The sequence below is a fragment of the Talaromyces atroroseus genome, assembly GCF_001907595.1.
Source record: "Talaromyces atroroseus strain IBT 11181 chromosome Unknown scaffold_11, whole genome shotgun sequence".
Taxonomy (NCBI): domain Eukaryota; kingdom Fungi; phylum Ascomycota; class Eurotiomycetes; order Eurotiales; family Trichocomaceae; genus Talaromyces; species Talaromyces atroroseus.
This window is the reverse complement of record NW_017971443.1, coordinates 752,880-772,551: the sequence shown is the minus strand read 5'-3', so window position 1 is coordinate 772,551 and position 19,672 is coordinate 752,880. Positions and strand designations below refer to the sequence as shown.

The 19,672-nt window shown below is 46.2% G+C and overlaps 5 protein-coding genes across 5 annotated transcripts, besides 1 other annotated feature; 3 read left to right on the top strand and 2 right to left on the bottom strand.

Moving 5' to 3' along the window:
* Positions 1–257: 257 nt before the first annotated feature.
* UA08_07551 (Rab GDP-dissociation inhibitor) lies at positions 258–2,104 on the top strand (the record flags this gene model as incomplete). The annotated part of the gene is made up of 8 exons (XM_020262457.1): positions 258–303; positions 356–380; positions 453–512; positions 591–618; positions 654–1,014; positions 1,085–1,639; positions 1,692–1,949; positions 2,013–2,104. The coding sequence occupies 8 exons, from the start codon at positions 258–260 to the stop codon at positions 2,102–2,104; spliced, it is 1,425 nt and encodes a 474-aa protein (XP_020117224.1).
* Positions 2,105–2,469: 365 nt separating this feature from the next.
* UA08_07550 (hypothetical protein) lies at positions 2,470–3,080 on the bottom strand (the record flags this gene model as incomplete). The annotated part of the gene is made up of 2 exons (XM_020262456.1): positions 2,470–2,883; positions 2,973–3,080. 2 exons carry the CDS (start codon positions 3,078–3,080, stop codon positions 2,470–2,472), a joined length of 522 nt encoding a protein of 173 aa, XP_020117225.1.
* A 694-nt stretch (positions 3,081–3,774) lies between these two features.
* On the top strand, positions 3,775–5,972 carry UA08_07549 (hypothetical protein; the record flags this gene model as incomplete). The annotated part of the gene is made up of 2 exons (XM_020262455.1): positions 3,775–5,298; positions 5,340–5,972. The coding sequence occupies 2 exons, from the start codon at positions 3,775–3,777 to the stop codon at positions 5,970–5,972; spliced, it is 2,157 nt and encodes a 718-aa protein (XP_020117226.1).
* Positions 5,973–7,432: 1,460 nt separating this feature from the next.
* Positions 7,433–9,103, bottom strand: UA08_07548 (hypothetical protein; the record flags this gene model as incomplete). Its single annotated transcript, XM_020262454.1, has 4 exons — positions 7,433–7,906; positions 7,972–8,391; positions 8,584–8,802; positions 8,918–9,103. The coding sequence occupies 4 exons, from the start codon at positions 9,101–9,103 to the stop codon at positions 7,433–7,435; spliced, it is 1,299 nt and encodes a 432-aa protein (XP_020117302.1).
* Positions 9,104–9,303: 200 nt separating this feature from the next.
* Positions 9,304–9,353: a repeat region (Identified by RepeatMasker using a combination of RepBase library and repeat library created with RepeatScout).
* Positions 9,354–15,104: 5,751 nt separating this feature from the next.
* On the top strand, positions 15,105–15,876 carry UA08_07547 (hypothetical protein; the record flags this gene model as incomplete). Its single annotated transcript, XM_020262453.1, has 3 exons — positions 15,105–15,263; positions 15,490–15,712; positions 15,794–15,876. 3 exons carry the CDS (start codon positions 15,105–15,107, stop codon positions 15,874–15,876), a joined length of 465 nt encoding a protein of 154 aa, XP_020117303.1.
* Positions 15,877–19,672: the final 3,796 nt, after the last annotated feature.

Below are 19,672 nucleotides of genomic sequence, written 5' to 3'. Positions count from 1 at the left end.
ATTCTATGTTATGATATTAAATGGGCGTCAGCTCTGGCATTCCATAGCGCGCTAGTGAATGCCACCGCCTCTTTGAAGTCTGGTTTTGACTCCGCGGCAGGCTAGTCTAGTTGGGCGTTACTAGCGCGGGAGTAGAGCACATCCATAATAACCTGAGTCCCCTTTTGCATTCCGCCTTGTTCAAATCCAGAATATTCTTACGCGGTGATAACTGTGCGCTTACCTCGGTTTATATTTCCCATATTTTGCTCTCCACCATGGATGAAATTGCCCCCGAGTACGATGTGGTCGTGCTAGGCACTGGTATGCAGTCTACCCCGCAGCGAGCTCGCATCGCAGACTAACCTGCTTCCAGGCCTTACTGAATGTGTTCTCTCTGGGTAAGCTGTCTAGAGTTTGGATTGTACAAGGGCTTCGAAAATTGCTGGAAAATTATTGACAAGTTGAACAAGTGTTCTGAGTGTTAAGGGCAAGAAGGTGCTTCACATTGATCGCAACGACCACTATGGCGGGTAAGCTTGGTCTACATATCCCCCTCATCCATGCCGTGTGTCTTCTACGGTCTCATCTGACAGCTAACGTCAACACAGCGAAGCGGCCTCTGTCAATATCGAAACGGTAAATAAAATGACTCGTCTGTCTGAGTTCCACAGTCTAATATCCTGCAGCTTTTCAAAAAATACGGCAACGTTCGACCCGGCGATGAACCATGGAAGAAGTATGGCCGTGTGAACGACTGGAACGTGGACTTGATCCCCAAGTTGCTTATGTCCAATGGAGAATTGACCAACATCTTGGTCTCCACCGATGTCACAAGATATTTGGAATTCAAGCAGATTGCTGGAAGTTATGTCCAACAGGGACAGGGCCCCAAAGCAACCGTCGCCAAGGTCCCTTCGGATGCTGGCGAGGCACTTCGTTCTTCTCTCATGGGTCTTTTTGAGAAGAGACGGGCAAAGAAGTTCCTGGAGTGGGTCGGCGAGTTCAAGGAAGATGACCCCAGCACCCATCAAGGTAGGTCACCTGCTCGGAGTAGCCTTTCTTTGAAGGGACAATGTTCTAACGAATCATTCAATCACTCCAGGTCTCAACCTGTCCGCTGCCACAATGAAGGATGTCTACGATAAATTCGGATTGGAGGCGACAACTCGTGACTTCGTTGGCCATTCGATGGCTCTATTCCCATCGGACGAATATATTGAAGCCCCCGGACGAGTGATAGAGACTATTGAGCGTATCCGCTTGTATGTTAACTCGATGGCCCGCTACGGAAAGTCTCCCTACATCTACCCGCTTTATGGACTTGGAGAGCTGCCACAGGGTTTTGCACGTCTATCCGCTATTTACGGCGGTACTTATATGCTCAACACGAGTGTCGATGAGGTCCTATACGACGAGGCCGGCAAAGTGTCCGGTATCCGAGCAACCATGAAGGAGCGTGACGAGGCTGGCGAGGGCATGAAGTTCACCACAAAGACCACCAAAATCATTGCCGATCCTTCTTATTTCCCCGGCAAAGTTAAGATCACTGGATATGTCATCCGTGCTATCTGCATTCTGAAGCACCCCGTTGATAAGACCGACGGAAGCGATTCGCTTCAGCTTATCATTCCGCAATCACAGGTTGGACGCAAGCACGGTAAGTTATATTATGGTGTTGCAGTTCGGAAACACAAAACTGACAGACTCAGATATCTACATTGCCGTTGTATCCTCAGCACATAACGTCTGCCCCAAGGGCTACTATGTGGCCATTGTCTCAACTATCGCCGAGAACGAAGCAAACCACCACGTGGAGCTGGAGCCCGGTTTTCAGAGACTTGGTCAAATTGAGGAGAAATTCATGGGCCCAGCAATTCCTTTGTACGAGCCTGTCGACGATGGCAAGAAGGACAATGTTTTCATTTCCAAGAGCTACGACGCTACTTCACACTTTGAGACAACGACTGGTATGAGATATTTTCCTTGAAACAAATACAAGGCTATGTTCTCCTTTACTAATATATAAACAGATGACGTCCGTGACATTTACGAGCGTGCCGAAGGTCATGAGCTTATCGTTGAGGGTCTTCGCGAAGGCCAGAACCTTGTTGGAGAAGAATAAGTGCTGTTCAAGTAGTTGGCTTTGTGCAAAATTGAAGAAATGTGGTCCATATTTTTGAGGGGCGAGCTCTTCCAGAAGCACTGAAATGTACCCGAGACTTTGATGTTCCTCCTCGTGGAACATGATGGTTAAGAATTTTTCGTCTATCATTATACTCCTTGCCCTTAATCGAATTTGGCCTAGAATAAATTTGCAGTTCTCAATCAATATTCCAATATTTCCAATGCAGCCAAATGGCATCTGCCACAATTGAGATATATAGTGAGATATGTTATCCACGATTGATTCACGATCGGTATAAACCTTGACTTAGCATTGAGGGGAACGCTGCAGTAGTAAATACAACTGCTGGGTATATGTACCCTTCAAATTTTCCCAAACGGCTTTGAATCCGTATTAGCTTTTTGATGATCCCCCAGAGCGCAGAGCTCATCATTATCAACGCTGCGAATTTCAGTTTTTACCAATGCCAACCTCTTCCCCATCTGCACCAGCTCACAAATGACGCGTACTTCGCTGCCCACTCGCATAGGTCGCAGGTAGGTAACGTTCAAATTGCGACTGACTCCTCCAACCTGAAACATGCCCGGTTGCGAAGCACCTATCACCAGCATTGAGGACAAGATATCAATCACGGTTGCAGTGCAACCGCCATGTATGCTGTTGTGGAAATTGGCCATTTTGGGCGTGATGTAGAGCCTGAATGTAGCTCGTGCTGGAGGGCCGCGGCTTGCGGACTCTAGACGGAGTTTTGATTCGACTTGGTCTATGTCCCATCGCTATTATGGATGTGAATGGGAGTCAGTAGGATGCGGATTATGTATCTAACTTGAATTTGATCAGTGACGAAGTATTTTGAAGTACTCACCTCATGTTCGCCTTCAGTGTCAACGAAATGTTTAACAACTTCGCGCATGTTCTCCTCAAAGTCATCGTGGACCTTCCTCGCCGTGGGTGTATCGTTGTCGCCGGCCATTCTGATAAATGAGTTGTATATAAAACTGCTAAAACCGTAATTCTCAAACAACACGCGAAGACACAAGCGGCATCAACTGGCGATACTAAAGTCCAGTGTTGAGTGTACCTAGATAACTGCCCAGGCACTTAAGCTGACTGACTTACCTCGGCACTTGGACGGTTACCGCGTCTCAAGTGGTGCATACAAAGAGGTGTATAGCCATAGGTTTGAGTGTTATATCATAGGATTTCATTTATTCAATCCTTAACTAGCTCTTTATATCGACTGCGACCACCAACATAATGTAAAGAATGGCACGATGTTGTGTGCCGTAGCTGATATCACAATTTATGCCTGATTTCTCAGGAAGCAGTCAAGCATGGGGACCTCCTTCTGCCGCAGCCAATCATCCTTCCGCATTTGCGGCATTTCGCGTTTTGATATTTCCGTTCCTGACAGAAAGCTCGTCCTGACAACCTCTGCCAACGATACACTACAACCGACAACAATCCAGACAAATAAATACCGTCCGCTTGCCGTGCATCGATCTGCCATTTGACTACGTTACTGGTGACCCGCCGCGATTCATTGACATACCGCGCTCCTTGCATAGGTTACTGTCTCGCCGTTTGACACCGACTTCAATTGATTACCAGAAGTGAAAAGCAGTTCTGGAAACTGCGTGAATCGGAGAGGATTCAGATTATTGAAAATGGTAGAATCCCGCGCAGCGAAACGAAGGAGGGTGTCCGAGGATGTAGATCAGGATGGAGATATCAAGATCCCCAGCGAAGTGCCCGAGACCCCCCCAAGCAATCCGGACGAGGACGATGTCATTGCGATGGACATCGATGATCCAGAAGTCGATGCAGCCTTAGCTGCTACACCATCCAAGTCCTCCCGACGACGGTCCACTGCTGCTGCTAAAGTAGCTAATGTTGAAGATAATGAAACACCGTCGAGGAGTGTCAGAGCGAGCGGCAGACAGCGAAAGGCGCCTGTGAGATACGAAGATGAGATGTTGACGAATGATACTCCGCGTCGGTCCAAACTTTCTACGACAGAAACGCCCTCAAAGACACCTCGGTCAGCGAATGGATTACATAGAACGCGAAAGAATGTCACGACAGAAACAGAAGTATCGGACAGTCGTTCTCCTGAAATCGATGTCCCAGTGTCACGGAGAAAATCGAGAAGATCTACAAAGAAGGAAAGTGGGAGGGAATCTGAGTCCGAGTCCGGCTCGGAAACAGAGAAAAACGACCCGGAGTTGGGTCTTATTAATGGTGGAATGGATGATACTTATGATCCAGTTGCTGCGCAGCTACAGGAAGATCTAGTACAAGAGGCCGATACCCATGAAGGAACGACACAGGCTGTTCCATTGCCGGATTATGCAGAGACGTTTCAAAAGATTTGTGCTTCCGAATTTCAGGAAGAGACTCGCACGTTGGGCCAAATTGTCCTTGAGAAGCTGAGTGGGAAACGGCTGACCTCATTGAAATATTTAAATGCAGAGTATCAGAAAGTCTATCAGCTAGTGGAGCAGACGGTTACTGCCGGAGAAGGAAACTCGATGCTCTTGATGGGATCACGCGGGAGTGGCAAGACTACCATGGTGGAATCGATTCTCTCTTCTCTGTCAAAGGATTACAAAGACGATTTTCACGTTGTCCGTCTCAATGGGTTTTTCCATACTGACGACCGTCTGGCTCTACGGGAGATCTGGCGGCAGCTTGGCCGTGAACGAGATACAGAAGATGAAGCTTCCAAGATCAACAGCTATGCCGACACAATGGCAACGTTACTAGCGTTATTATCGCACCCCGAAGAGCTCTTAAACAATACAGATGCCTCCAATGGCATCACAACCGCAAAGTCAGTTGTCATAATCCTTGACGAGTTTGACCTTTTCGCCACGCATCCCCGACAGACTCTACTGTATAATCTCTTTGACATTGCACAGGCGCGCAAGGCGCCACTGGCCGTGCTTGGATTGACAACCAAAGTCGACGTGACGGAAACGCTCGAGAAGCGTGTGAAGAGCCGTTTCAGCCATCGCTACGTGTATTTACCGTTAGCAAAAACTATCGACTCGTTTTCAGAGGCCTGTCTTTCTGGCCTGACCGTAGAGAATACGGAAATTCAAGAAGGCGAGTTCCCCGATATCAAGCCAAGCAGACTTCTGGAACTCCTTGATTATTGGCGGATATATTTAAAGGCAAGTTTTCTTGACGTACTATGCCGACGTGATTCACTTGCTAATGAAAAATGTAGGGCCTCTGGGAAGACAAAGGTTTCGACACGCATTTGAGACGAATCTTCTACCAGACCAAGTCAGTCAAGGATTTTTACTCTAGCGCCTTACTCCCAATATCAAGCCTTTATCATAGCGCATGTGCAGTTGCAAGTGAGGATTCAGCTTGTTTTAACATCCCAACCCCGGAAAGCTTCACGACACAAGCTTTGATGTGTCCGGATCCTGGACCGCTTCCATTCCCACCGTCCATGACAGGATCTACAAGTGCAACGTCATTGCCACTGTCGCTTCTTCTAGCAGCTACGCGTTTGACTGCTCTTCACGATCCTGGCTTGGATGTAGTCAACGGGCAGTCAGCCACGCCACTTGCTCTTTCCTTTCCTGCTGCCTACGCAGAATACGTCCGTCTGTTAACCTCCGCTAAAGCCACGGCTGCAGCTCAAGGAGCAGCTGCTACGGGTGGTAGGGTCTGGGGCCGTGACGTGTCGCGGGAAGCCTGGGAAAAGCTGGTGAATTGGGGATTGGTTGTGCCTCTTGGCTCGGGCAACGGCACGACGGACGGGACGATGTTTCGAGTTGAAATTAGTTTTGAGGAGGTTGCTGATCTCGTTGGTGGTGGGGGGTCATTAGGGCGGTGGTGGCGACAGTGATGTATACTATACATTCAATATATATTTCATGAATAATAGAACATATATATGTTCGGCGGTACTCGATATTACTTCATTTCGGAGTTATTCCACAATCTATCTGAAACATACAGGCTAATCCAAGTACAAAGCTTGTATATTATTTACCTGGGTATATTACCTACGTATCAGACCACCCATCCAAATCTCCAATCAACCACATAGATACGGAGTACTTATCACAACAGGATGATATAGGTACTGAGATGGTGGCACATGGCATGCGCACGGACTTTGCACGATCAACATTACTTTACATAGCTAGATATACTGCATCATATTATGCATAGACCCTACCCTTGCTTGAAATTACGGAGAGGAGGTTGCCACGTTCATGCAGACTGTATCAATGCATGGATGGGAAAACAAGTTTCTTCAGGTTTTTATTTTCAAGGTAGTTAGTTACAAGGGACGTTTTGATGTTTTTTGTAATATCATTTCGACCTGTCTCAATATGCAGTATATTACCTACATATTACACATCAGTCTAGACTCGACAATCAGTCATAGACCTCTCTGGACCGCTGGCATGCGTAGCTACAGATATCGCATTAGAATGTGTGTAACAGGTCAAGCAAGTGTCCATTCGGCTTCCTGGCTCCGGGCCTAGATGACCGAGGGCGAGACAACGGTCTAAGTTGGTGCGACATGCTGCTATAACGTGCGGCATGAGGCCGCGTAATATTCAAGATTCGTTATCAGTATGACAGTAAGCAAGTTAATTAGGTCTAGATAACGCAATTACGCCTGCCGTTTTTAGGCTCGTACGCCTAATACATTGCGTGGACGCAGCGTTTCGAATTATAGACTGAATAACTTGAACGTGCTTCGCAGGAGGGTATTCAAGTTCAATGTTTGCTATGTTTCTAGTGCCAACTAGTTGTACTGACATCTATGTATACCGGCGCAAGCTAAATGCCACTATCTCCAACGCTTCAACACGGATTGCTAATTGCACAGTTTTTTGGTTGAACTAGTCTGCTCGCTACTCGATTATTGTACAAGATGAACAATCAAGATTCCCACTGACTGAAGCATTTCTTTGGAACATACGTGACGGCAGATCTCTATCACGTGTTTCTTCCCAAGATTAAGCCCAAGTTGAACCACCTGATACCATCATGGTGTACACCAGAATCGTGCCAGTGTCCTAGGTTTAGAATTACGCGTTCCAGGATCTGGCTGCATCAAGTCAGATTGATGCTCCACTGTCGTGTTCCAAGGTTTCAATTTGTTCAGTGTTGGTCTGTCTAGGTCAACAACTGCATCAGAAGCGCGCCCGAGGATCTTTTGGTTTGCATTTGAGATCCGGCTGCACATTCAGGTCGCAGCATCAAGCCACAGTGAGTGAAGCCCGTGCTCTCATGATGGTGACATTTATGGGTCGATCGTTTTTGGAGAAAAGAAAAAACAAAATCATCCTAACTCTTTCGATCCAGGATGACACTCATGTCCTTGCATCGAGTCGCGGGTGTCAACTTGAAATGGCTGAATTCGACAATGGAGTGATTGAAATCAAGCACTGAACCATAGACCAACTTGACCAGTGCTTCATCCATATCGAAAAAGGAATCGGCGGCGGGGACTTTGTGGAGGCCAGCGTCACCCCATTTCTCAACGACTTTGTCGCGGCTGAGTACCTGTCCAAACTGAGTCAACGCAGTGTGTCTGGTTTGACTGCGATACTGGTCCCAGGGAATCAGAGGACGCGACTTCATTGCTTCCAGATGACCCCTGAGGTTGTAGCGTTCCACATCATCCGTAGACGCTCGGAACACAAAATGAACACGAGCCCTCGGAGCAGCAATGCCTTTCATATGACACAGCAAGGATTCTGTCCCATTATCGGTCGGTGGTGGATAAAGGCCGTTGTCACGCCTCCAAGGGAATCGAACCTGACGTCAAAGGAAGTTTCTCTTCGCTTTCTGTCATTGCCGTGTGTCTAGACTGGCTGCGATACTGATTCCAGTGAATTGGGAAACAAGTCTTCATGGCTTCGAGATGACTGTCGTTCCACGTCGTCTGTAGGTGCTCGAAATACGAAATGAACTCGAGCCCTGGGTGCAGCTATGTCTCTCATGTGGCATCGCAAAGCTTCGGTGTCCTTGTCGCTCTGTGATGGAAAAAGGCTGTTGGTGACACCTCCAAGCGAATCGAACGTTATGTCGAAGGAAGTTTCTCTTCGCTTTGTGTCTTTACGCAAAGAGAAACTCAATTTATCGATGTAGGCCGCGCGGTATTCCAATGAAGCAGGGAACCCGGACTTTGTTATCGACAAGTTGTTGCCTCCGGAGATGAAAAGAACCATTCTTGGGTCTGCGCCCATACCCTCGAAGCGAAAACGCAAACCCAGTTCATCGCCTGCGCGTGATAATGGCATCTTTGTACCATTATCAAGCACAAAAAAAGACACATAGAGTGTCCTGCACCATTGATGCTCTGTACCTTGGCGGAGGAGATCAGTACAATAGTATTTGGATCACATTCAGAAACGGCTATCTGTGAATCATCATTATCGCTGGGCCCAACAACAGAGAAGACAGAAACAAGGCAAAACGAGGGCATTACTAACCATTGAAGCGACCTCCTCGTGAATGGCGAGGGTCACGCAGGGGAATTTGGCGACGATCACCATCTTGCGCCGACCAGCGGGGTACCGGCTAGGACCGAGGCGGGTATTGATGCACTGACTCAGCCACTTAAGCTTCCAGCAATATGCGTGATGCTGGACGACGACGGCAGACTCGTTAATTGCGGCGACAGGCTCTTCATCTAAAGGGGTCAGGCTCGCCTGCATGGTAGTATCTATTCGCTCATCATTAGTATGCACGTCAAAAAAGAAAGAAGCGAATGAAAGAAGAAAAGAAGAAAAGAAGAAAGACAGGAAAGATCACAGCAGCACTAACCATTTGTTCGTATCCCCGACCGGCAGCAGTAGCCAAATCATCGTCATACGAGACGACCGCCCATTCGTTATTGGAATTCCGCAACGAAAAGTTTATATTGACCAAAGATTGAGGGTTGATATTGGTCAAGCGCAGGATTTGAATCTCACGGCGAACGCTGACCTCAATCCTAGGATTTGCAGGCATGGCAGTATTGATCTTCTGCTAGAGTGCGCTAGTCTGGAGGTCAGCTCATGCCAATACACACTCAATCAAGACGAGAAAAGCAGGGAAAGCAGTCGCTGATTTTTGTGGTTCTGGACAAACAGCGATGTCAAGCGTTGGCAAAGATGTAAAAGGGCTATGATAAAGATCGATGGCTAGCATGAATGATCGAAGAGAGGACTATCAAGCAGATGGTAGCACCGCAGTACTGCCTGGTCAGACAGCTGTAAAATATGAAAAAGCAGAAGACTGCGGGAGAGGGAAGTTGGGGGGTTTATAGACGAGCTGACGTGCCCATCTGTGGGCAACAAACACAGTTGATATCCCAGCCCCCCTCTCTCTTACAAAGGAAAACGCCTACAGTTATACCTGACACAATTAATCAAACCCGGTGAAAGCACGCCTTGTTTCTGCCTAATCATTCTATTGTACACATGCATATTTCCTTCATTGTTCCTGATCATAAGACCAAGAAACTCACGGTGGCCGGGCCAATAGCCAAGTCTGGAGGTCCAATCAGCTCATTCATGCGTTGCCTGTTTTCGCCCCCGTGGACGCTGAGGAGCAGAATTTTCACCAGATTTAAGACATGTTGCCTCTCTCCGTTGCCCTCAAAGGACTTGCCAAAGAAATGTGAAACACCAGCCTCCAGGTCACAGCAATAAGAGTACCGTTTGCGCCCGTTCTTTGTCAAAAGTTTGACATGTGACGCTTGCCCCTTCGATTTAATTGGCTTAACACCGGCTATTTGAAATTGCTATTGTTGCCCAGTCGGTACAAGTTTGGGAAGAGTTGAATAATGAGGTTGAAATAGGGTTGCATGCCAAGACGTCTCTCAAGTGGGCCAACTACAAACGTTGCCTGGGGCGGCAGTCGGAATATGATAATATTTGTAAGCCATATTCAAATTGGAAGTTTATTCCCTATGACTCGTCCGATGAGCCTTGCACATGTAGTGGCGAGGGGATTCCAGACTCTCTGTTATACTAAAACGTTGTCTGAGAGAATGAGGTGGCGACGACAATAATGAGAAAAGTACGATACAGGGCGTATAATGCCAAGGATATTGGCCAAAAGAAGACAATCAATTTGGAAGTTATGACGTTCATTCGGTAGATAACGTACAGGGGCGCGAAGCACGCTCTTATAATCTGCTTACAGCCGTCAGTATGTCGAAATAATATGCCAAGCTCTACCTCACACTGGTGGAGATAAAAATACTTCAAATTGGAAAATAATAAGGTATTCAGACGTCTCAGTTATCAATATAAAGCACTAGCCCCATATAGTTGGACCAGGACAACCAAGGCAACAACCGCGGTGCCAGGCATTCCTCCTTGAATGGTCATCCCTCAGTGAATTCAAAGAAAAAGCAACGAGGAGTCAAAGCGCTGGGGACTTTCCGGAGAAAAATGGAAATTCAAACGAATTCGCTGGCTCTTAGGTTCTTTTTTTCTTCCCCACCTTATAATACCGCTTGATATAAGCAAGAAGGGAAGATGAGCAATCAGAACCCATATTAGTTTAGAAGACATAGAGAATCAGTGAACTTTAATTATTCGCGTTGTACCTGATCCAATTTAGCAAAGTCAAGTCGGTGACAATGCAAATGATCATTTAGATTGAGTCTCAGCCGTGCGCGGGCAGGGATAGGGCAAGCCGTTGCGTAGCCCTAGCTTCATACATAGAAGATACGCTCCTCATATATGCTAGCAACCTATAATTTAATTGCAGTTGAATATCACTTCCCCACACGGGCAAGAGCTGAATGTAGCACATAAACCCTTGTGGTGAATAGCCCGAGTGATATTGCGAGAAGCTGGACAATTCGACATGGAGTCACGACAATAATCATATGTTAAGCGCAGTTACTTGACGCGAGGGGTAGAGGACAAATAATCAGGCTTGGTCGTTTCGCTAACTTTCTTCGAAGCATCAGGTTCTACTCTGGTAGAGCCCTTTGGAATGAGATTCGGCGGCTCCTGGTCGACAACTTGGTGCATCGCCGCTAGTAGAGGTCCGTTGCGGGGAGGGCTCGCACCAGATCCGGGCTTATGCCGCTGTATCTTCATTTAGATCATTGAACGACATCGGTCTAGGATCTGATACCTCTGCACGGTATAATTAACGGTCAAATCCTCTTTTTGGTAGACATGGAGTGCCTACCAGCTACAGGGAGGCTCATTCTCCTGCACGTTCTATATATACTTTCGAGACACCCTCCGCTGGTCAACAGCCAACCATACTTAAATTGGCTGTTGCTTGAAACTACAGTCAGAGCAATTATCTCCGGTCTGCTAGCGGTCAGTCCAGACAGAATACTGTCCGACGAGACTACCGAGGACCACAGGAACGGACTGACGGATGCGAAGACAATTCTAGATGCCACCATGGAGAATCTCCTTGAGCCTGTCGCTTTGACTGCCGAAGAACTAGGAGACTATCGATTGCAACAATCCGTTCCTCAAACCATGCTTCGCGAATCCAAAAACTTTGACAAAGGCTTCCGAGGCTGAAGGAGCTATCTGTGCCGTGTCAGCATTCGATGCAAGATACAGCATAATTTCTCATTTGTTTGATCAATGATGCTTGTTGTTTGGGGATTCAAGGGGCTGGTGACAAGCGCATGAATCTCCATCTTCATCTCTCTAACTTTTCCAACAGTTTCCCTTCGCGGTTTGACTACGCTAGCGAGAAAGAAGGAACTCTAACATTACCTCTAATATCCCGCTACTTTCGTGGATGAAGATCGAAGTATGGGCACATATGCTGGCAGAGATGGGTCGTGAAAAACAGGCAGAATTTCTCAAAGTTAGACTAGGTCGTATCAAACGACATATTCCTGTACCTTTCGTGAGATAAAAGCTGGAAAACACAGTTAGATGTCACAACCCTGAGTATTGTGATGACACAGAAAGAGGACCGATAAGAGGATACTCGGACTCAGAAGAAGGTGAAGCGACGGATGAAGAGAATAATCTTAGTGAACAACCTCATGGTGACTATCCAGCAAGGGTGATCAACGATAGGAGACAGAGAGCAACGTCAACCTCTAATTCTGTTCCTCGTATTGGAGGTTTACCGGAGAGACCACAAAATAAAAGCAAACATCATGCATTATCATCCGGGGGACTCCTCAGCGACTTTTTGGGTGAGAGGATACCAGTCACTACATAATTTGAATTAGAATACTCCAATATCGAAATACCGGTTTGGAGGTCCAACCGCAAAAACAGCGGAAGCAAATCCCGCCGTGCACAGCGTAGAGCTCCTGGAGGGTAACATAGAGTTAGAGGGGAAGAAGGCTTGGGAGGAGACGGCTGGACAAAGACAGAAGGAAGAAAAGACGAAACTAGACAATTCGTTCAGGGAAAGCATAGGCACTCAACTTGGATATAGTGAAGAAGAGATTGAGACAATAATTCAGATATTCAGGATCGAGACTGAGAGGGAGAAGAAGGCTTATATTAGGATAAGGGGTTCCGAATTGCCACTATCAAAGGTTGGAGCCCACTGACAACTGCTATTTGCAGGTCCATCGCAAGCTCCTGCCCCCCCGAGACTTTGATGGCCTACAATCTCCCATGGGCTGGGACGCGATAAGTCATTTTAAACCCAAACCATACATGTCAGCAGTACTAAGGCCTCTCACATGTAGAGCGACGACAGATACACAACCATCAAACACAGGAATTCCAGAAAAAGCTCTCTGCACATAGCCGCGGCATATATGAGCAAGTTTCTCTCCCAGTCTAACTGGACCGCCGAACCTGGGATCATCGATTATAAGAAAGACGAGACACATGCCATACAGAAGGAACGCCCGAGTCAACGATTACAAGAATTTACAGGAGTAATAGCCAATGATTCATCAAGCTGAACTCCGGAGCGTTGAACTTTCGGACATTGAGCTTGATGAAAATTAGGGTCCACGCTATATTGATGGATGTCGTCTCCTGTCTTCAACATTATCCATAGCCCTAAGTGATATACGAACGTTCATTCCATTTAAAATCATATTTATTGCTCCAATAAACATCATATCCCTTTGTCTGCTGTTTCCGATTCAAATTAGAGACTAGCAGCTTGTTTCGCCTGTTTGTATCTCCGTAGCTAGGTAGCCCTAACACTTTTCACCACGGCCTAACCGATCATCGATCTTGATACGGGTCTTATTCTTATAAAGTGAATAGTATCCTCAGATAATGTGAGAGGAAGTATTCCACAGAATTACAGATAAAAGAATTGTAATTCAGCATCCAAGCCACTGGGACTGCCTTGACTACTCTCATTCTCACATTGACGGCGAACGCGAATTAGCCAGCAGCTCCTAGTAAGGCAAAGCGAAATTTAGAGATTGTGATAGCATTATATGATATTAGAAGGCTTAAAGTGAAAGAGAGGAAATTGAAAGGCAGAATTCTACGAGATGTAAGGCATCAATAAGATCTAATTACATATGATACAATGGGTTTTATATCGCAAGCCATGTGAGAATCAATTAAACATCTACTATCTACACGCGCCTTGCCGTGTGTTCTAAATTCATTTCTAAGATCGAGCAGCCATACAACTCGCAATTTTCCGATAGATACTTGCTTGAGCGGGATAGTGACATAATTACGTTGTGACAGTGTAATACTATACAGATTTACTAGTGCCAATAGCTTCCCTGGCATGACGTGGTGGCTGATTATGCTGAGCTGAAGATTATGGTTCATAGTTATACCTCAATTGTGATGGATCTTATTCATACCTAATGAGTATAATCTGATGATCTCCGCCTACTCTGTGCAACGTATATGCAGAATTCTCGAATGAGCAGTTCCATATTCCTAATAAAGTGAGGCATTTACTCTGTCGAGTCATGCGATCATACCTATAGGAGACTCCAGGCTATTGACATCGATTGATGCCGGTGGTGTATAGTCTCGGTGGATAATTATTGAGCATTTAATGGGAACCCGTCCCAATCTAGTTCGTGCGGCCGCCGCTATAAGGGGCGGCAATTATTGAAGGCCTGAGCCATCGCAGCATTGTTGAAACTCTCAAGGCTGCCTATAATTGGGCATTAGGCGTGACGGCTGGCAAAGGTTACGTGTGCTATGTTTGACGACTTGACGACCTGACTTCAGACGTTTTTTTTTTTTTTTTTTTTTGGCATATCTAACCACAGGGCCGTTCTTATTTCCGCTGGTCAAGAATATGCCCAATATTTTATCAATGTATATCAATGTATATCAATGTATATCAATGTATATCAATATTGATACTTTCACCTTGCAAACTCATTGTCCCTGTAGCTGACAGCAAAAACCACTCTGTATGTGATGATCGAAATCTGGTTGGAACTATCTAACCACCAGGCCTGGTCTACAAGACCACCAATCATGAAAAAGATAGAAAAGGGAACAGCCTCAGCCAATGTGTGGGAACGGCCTTTATTCGCCGGACCCGTACCGCAAGAATTGCTGCCTCCGTTGCCCGGCTGTGTAAGGCTCCTATGCCTTCAACGATGCCATGGTATATTGATTGTTTTACCAATTTGATCCGATCTGAACACCTTTCCGACATAGACAGAAATTGAGCTGAATAGCATTATTGAATCGATAGACTTTTTGGATCAATAGCATTGTCGAACGAATAGCATTGGTGGCCAGAAAACTCATTCATCTAATTTCGAGGCTGGGTAGGCGAGATGAATGAAATGGGTGTGCATCTAATTGTCCAACAATTTTATACAAATCTCACCCACCGAGGTCTGAAAATTTATTTTAGGGGTTACCCCAAGTCATCTCGTCAAAGTCTCTCTTCCAAGCCTTCGCTTCGTCGAGTTATCTCTTTCGTCCTTTGTAAGTATCTTCTTTACATTCATATTTTTCTGCCTTATCTACCTGTTACCTAGCCGTCTCTTAAGTTGTCGACATTTTGCTCCCGCTTACTTGCTTTCTTACTGACTGACAGGGCTAGAATCAAACACACCATGGAGAATCCATTCCAAGATCTGCGCGTTATAGAATGGGTTGGAGACGGAGAACGTAGAGGCACACGTGGAAGCTTTTGTCAATCACAAAGCGCGGCAAGATTGAAGGCAAGATGCATCGAATGTCAGAACGTGAATTGCCAATGGGACAAAACCTCGGTTTGTGCAACTCGCCCAACCCTTTCAGTTTTTAGTGTCGACATACTGTACTCGTCGTCTCGACTTCCTTGCCATGCTATCGGATGCACAATACATTTCCCTTCTCAAATACCTCGTGACTGTCAATGATCGTGCCCCATTCCCCAATTGGGACAAGGTTATGAAGGAAGACACCCAATTCACGGCCAATATGTTTCATAGCGTTATGAAACACATCGTCAGCTAGATCGTCCCGGAGCTCAAAATCCCAACCTCGGGCTCGGCGGATATCATTACCTACACATGGAAAGGCATTGTGCAAGAGAATTTGATGCCATCGCGGAATCTCGATAAAGTGGTAGCACCAGTCAATCCTGACCACCAAGCGGACCCCCAAGTTTCCACGGAGAGTTTTCTCAACGGCATCTGGGAGCACAGTTCAACCTATGCAAGAGATTTCCTGCTTGAGGGTAAGTTTGCAAACCGTCCCCATGCCGAATGCTCATTAATTTCATCCTTCCTATAGCTCAAGACCTTTCATACATCCTTAGATTCGACCGCGACGAAGGACGCTTTTGACTACGACTACACCCGGCGCTTTACCATGCCAATCTGGAACACCGGCCTTTGCTGAAGACATCGACTGTTGAAGTAAATCAGCGGATTGGCCATTGGCCATTGGCCATCGGTGAGGATAATCATAAAGCGGCGGGCCGCGCACGCTAATCCGGAAAGCCACCACCCACGATTCTACATGTTATCCCCTAGGTACTTGGACATACCCCTCATCACTCTTTCCGAGGTTCTATATATAGTATAGTAACCTAGGTATATAGACAGATCCTTGATGCTATGGATCTGCATGCGTCCGGCGGCATCCGCCTCGGGATTCCCGTGAAAATCAACGAGATTAATAATCCAAGCCCCGTTACTATTAGTTAGCTAGTTATATATCCTGGTAATACATGCACATACTATATACGTGCTACGTAGTAGTATGTTGAGCGTTCCGTCCGGTCCGTACAAGCCAGGATTGACAACCCGGCACAACCAGGTGCATTGCATGTCTAGCTGCATATTCTTAACTTACCGCAGCCCTCGGCGTGTGGATATCATGTGGCAGCATGCAACATACAGCGGGGAAGCCTGCTTTGCGTAACAGGTTGAGGGAAAAGGAATGTGTGATGTGTGATCGATCGACATGAGTTGCCCCATTCGGGATGATTGGTATATAACCTAGTATCCTACGTGAGTAGTTGAGCACTATGACTAACTATAAGTTTAGTGCATAGTGCATGGTATTGACCACCTGGCAGATGCATGCATGCAGAATTTTAACTTACGCACGGAGTATGTGTATACTCCGTACTCCGTGTAGAGCGTGGCAGTGGCAGGCGTAGATCATGATCGGCAAGCTTATATCAATAGTCTGCGATGCACTGCAGGGGATATATATATATATATGCCATGTAGTAAAATATACATGTACTTACAACATGCACGCACTCGTATTGATATGGAACACGAATTTCATAACAACTAGCATCGATTTAATTCTGTCAAAGTGGTATCTGTCTTACTGTGAGATTAGAGCTTCGGGCTGTTAGCCGATTCGACTGCGGAGTAGTCCATAGTACGATCCCCAACACTACCTAGACCTTTTTGAATAGAATGGGCGTAGAAGTATGTATTTTCAACATAGACCAATGCAGATAAGAACATACGCAGTCCACTTGAATTGTTGAGTACTCCGGTCGGCCGAAAACTAGTAGCTAGCGATATGTGATCATGCATACGGAGTGCTAGTTTCAGTATGCTTGAGATTAAGTTGCATTGCGTTGCCTGGTTCTGGCATCAACCAGTCTGCTAGTGGGGTGACTAGTTAATATACTGCCGATAGACTTGGGTCATTCCACGTTTTGATTTATAAGAAACGTGTTAAAATACTCTAGTCATGTTGTATTATCGACCAGATAGTCAAGTCTTTTGAATTCCGCAAAGACAAGTTTATTAAAGTAAGCCGAAATTGAGTTCACCTTATAATTCGAAGTATATCGAGTTTATTGTCTCTTATCTCAAATCGCTAGTTGCATTTAGACAACGAAGAGTTTATCCCGCTTTAGCTCACAGTGCAGATAAGTCTATTATAGTAGTATAATTCTAATCTACGGAGCAAATACGGAGGATATCTCGTAACTCCGGCTAGCGATAGATATGCTGCTACTACTTGCGGTTAGGCCGAATGGAAAACGCGATTGAGCACTTCCCAATCCGGCCCAACGCCGAGTGCTGTCGTCATAGACCGATTTAGCAGAAAGTGAAAGGGGGGGAAGTGCTTTCCCGAACAAGAAACAGGGAACAAGTGGAGCCGGCAATTCCTTCATCTCAAAAAAGAGATTCATGACTGATAGTTAAAGTTAAAAACTTAGAGAACCCCAAAGGAAGAAAGGGTGAGATAGAAATCTATTCCGACTTTGTGTGTTCGTATACGTAACAGAGCACGGTGTGCTCTGTATTCACGTGGTAAGTAATTCGGCCACCGCTCGCGTGGCCAACGAGGATCATTTTAACTCAAAATTCAGACAAAATCTCTGTTGAAAGGCGCTAGTAATCATTTGTGGGTAGCGTAGCCCGTGTAAATTACCGTACATACGAGACGAGACGGGAATGCTCCACTCGCTTGTCTGGAAATGGCTATTCCACGTGTTGGACGATTTGGGTTAGTTTGTTATGCAGCCTGCCTTTTGTGGCATATAGATTATACAGGACCAAGAGTCTAAGGGAACTAAATCTAATAAACTATGATGCTGTAATAACTAGACCAGCAATGTACGTACATACCAACATACATGACTCGGTGCGGCTCAAACTTTTGCTTGCGTGACTAGCTGGTATTTAGTACTGGTATTATTTACGGGAACCGTGAACGATCCTCTTCGATTAATCAAATTTAATTGGGTGTGCCAGCCCTTCCAGAATATTACCGAAATCTCCCATGGGGCCGCCTTCAGTACTTAACCAAACTGGATGACTGCCAGGAGAAGAATTATTCCTTGCAGCCTCGTGGATTTTACTACGTATGCGGCGACTTTTACGTAGATCTGTTGGCACTGCTGTTTTTCGGATTCAATGTAGAGTAGCTACGTACCCCGATGTCATGACTCTGTGACAAGACTAGCGCATATGAATACGTCACCAATCCTTAACCTTTGCACTTAGGGCTTAGGCTCACTGCAAACCTTGTCTTGACTCCTGCGGCAGAGGACGGGATATTAGATTTGATGTACGGAGTACTTCGTACTTCGTACTCGGCAGGACATGAGCTTATGCCGACCCACTGGCTGTCTTGGTTCAATTTCGAATAGGGCTGACAGGGGTAGTGCTATTCTTGTATTCTGCGTAGGAGTATACGGAGTACTCCGTAGTCCGCTGTCAACACGCCGTCAACTATGAAACGTGAACTAAACCGTTGGGGACAAGCCGTGAATTATGATGGCTCAACAATACCGAGCATTGAGACTGCATGGGTCTGAATATTACATTGGATGTTGAAATGCCCAGGCCACGCCCACCGCACGACGCCTGAGCGTCGTCTAAATGCTCCTTCTTTATGCCAATGCGAAGTGAAAAGGGGGAAAACGAGGCCGAAACAACGGCCGCGGCGACTGACGGCACGGCTTGTTTCCCACGTGGTCAAGTTCCAGCATTTAAGTTTTAAGCCCTAGTTCAGGAGTTCGTCAGGCCTCTCGGACTGACTAACCAAACTGGTTGTACTTTATACTAGCTCAATACAAAGAATACCGCTGTCCAAGAGGGGGAATAGCGCGGCAGAGTGTGTCCCGTGACCGTCCAATAGTGGAGGCTAAGCCGTTTGAGGAAGGCGTATTCTTTTACTTGACTATAAGATTTGAAAATGTATGTCAAGTTCGCATATTATTAGTTCTAATTTCTATTCTTCTAACCTATAACACTTCCAAGGCAAGTTACTTAGCGACAGCAAAGCCTTAGACAACTTTAACCTCCGACCTACAAAAATTAGGTTCTGACCACGCCATAACTAGAAGCGATACCAGAGTGCTGGGACCTCGTGGCTGTCCAAGGCTTGCAATCTCTCAGTCGGTACTTATGTATTTCTAGCACTCTGATAGTATACACAAAACAGGGCAAGGTTGAACTTTACTCGGACAACATTCCTGATAAGCGCCGTTCATGAGAGCATCCTCTCTTATATGTCTCAAGAGCCCGTAGTGACCTGCCTAGTATCTCTCTCTGTGCATGGATCGCTTCACCGCTATTTCTTTTTTCAGATTACTGCCTCGAAGTGCGGAGTACGGAGTACAGGGCGCTAGTTTCACTCTCCGGCGAGTCCGGCGACGTAACTACGTATGCTAAACGTCCACCGACTCCATTCTCAGTTCTGAAACCAACAG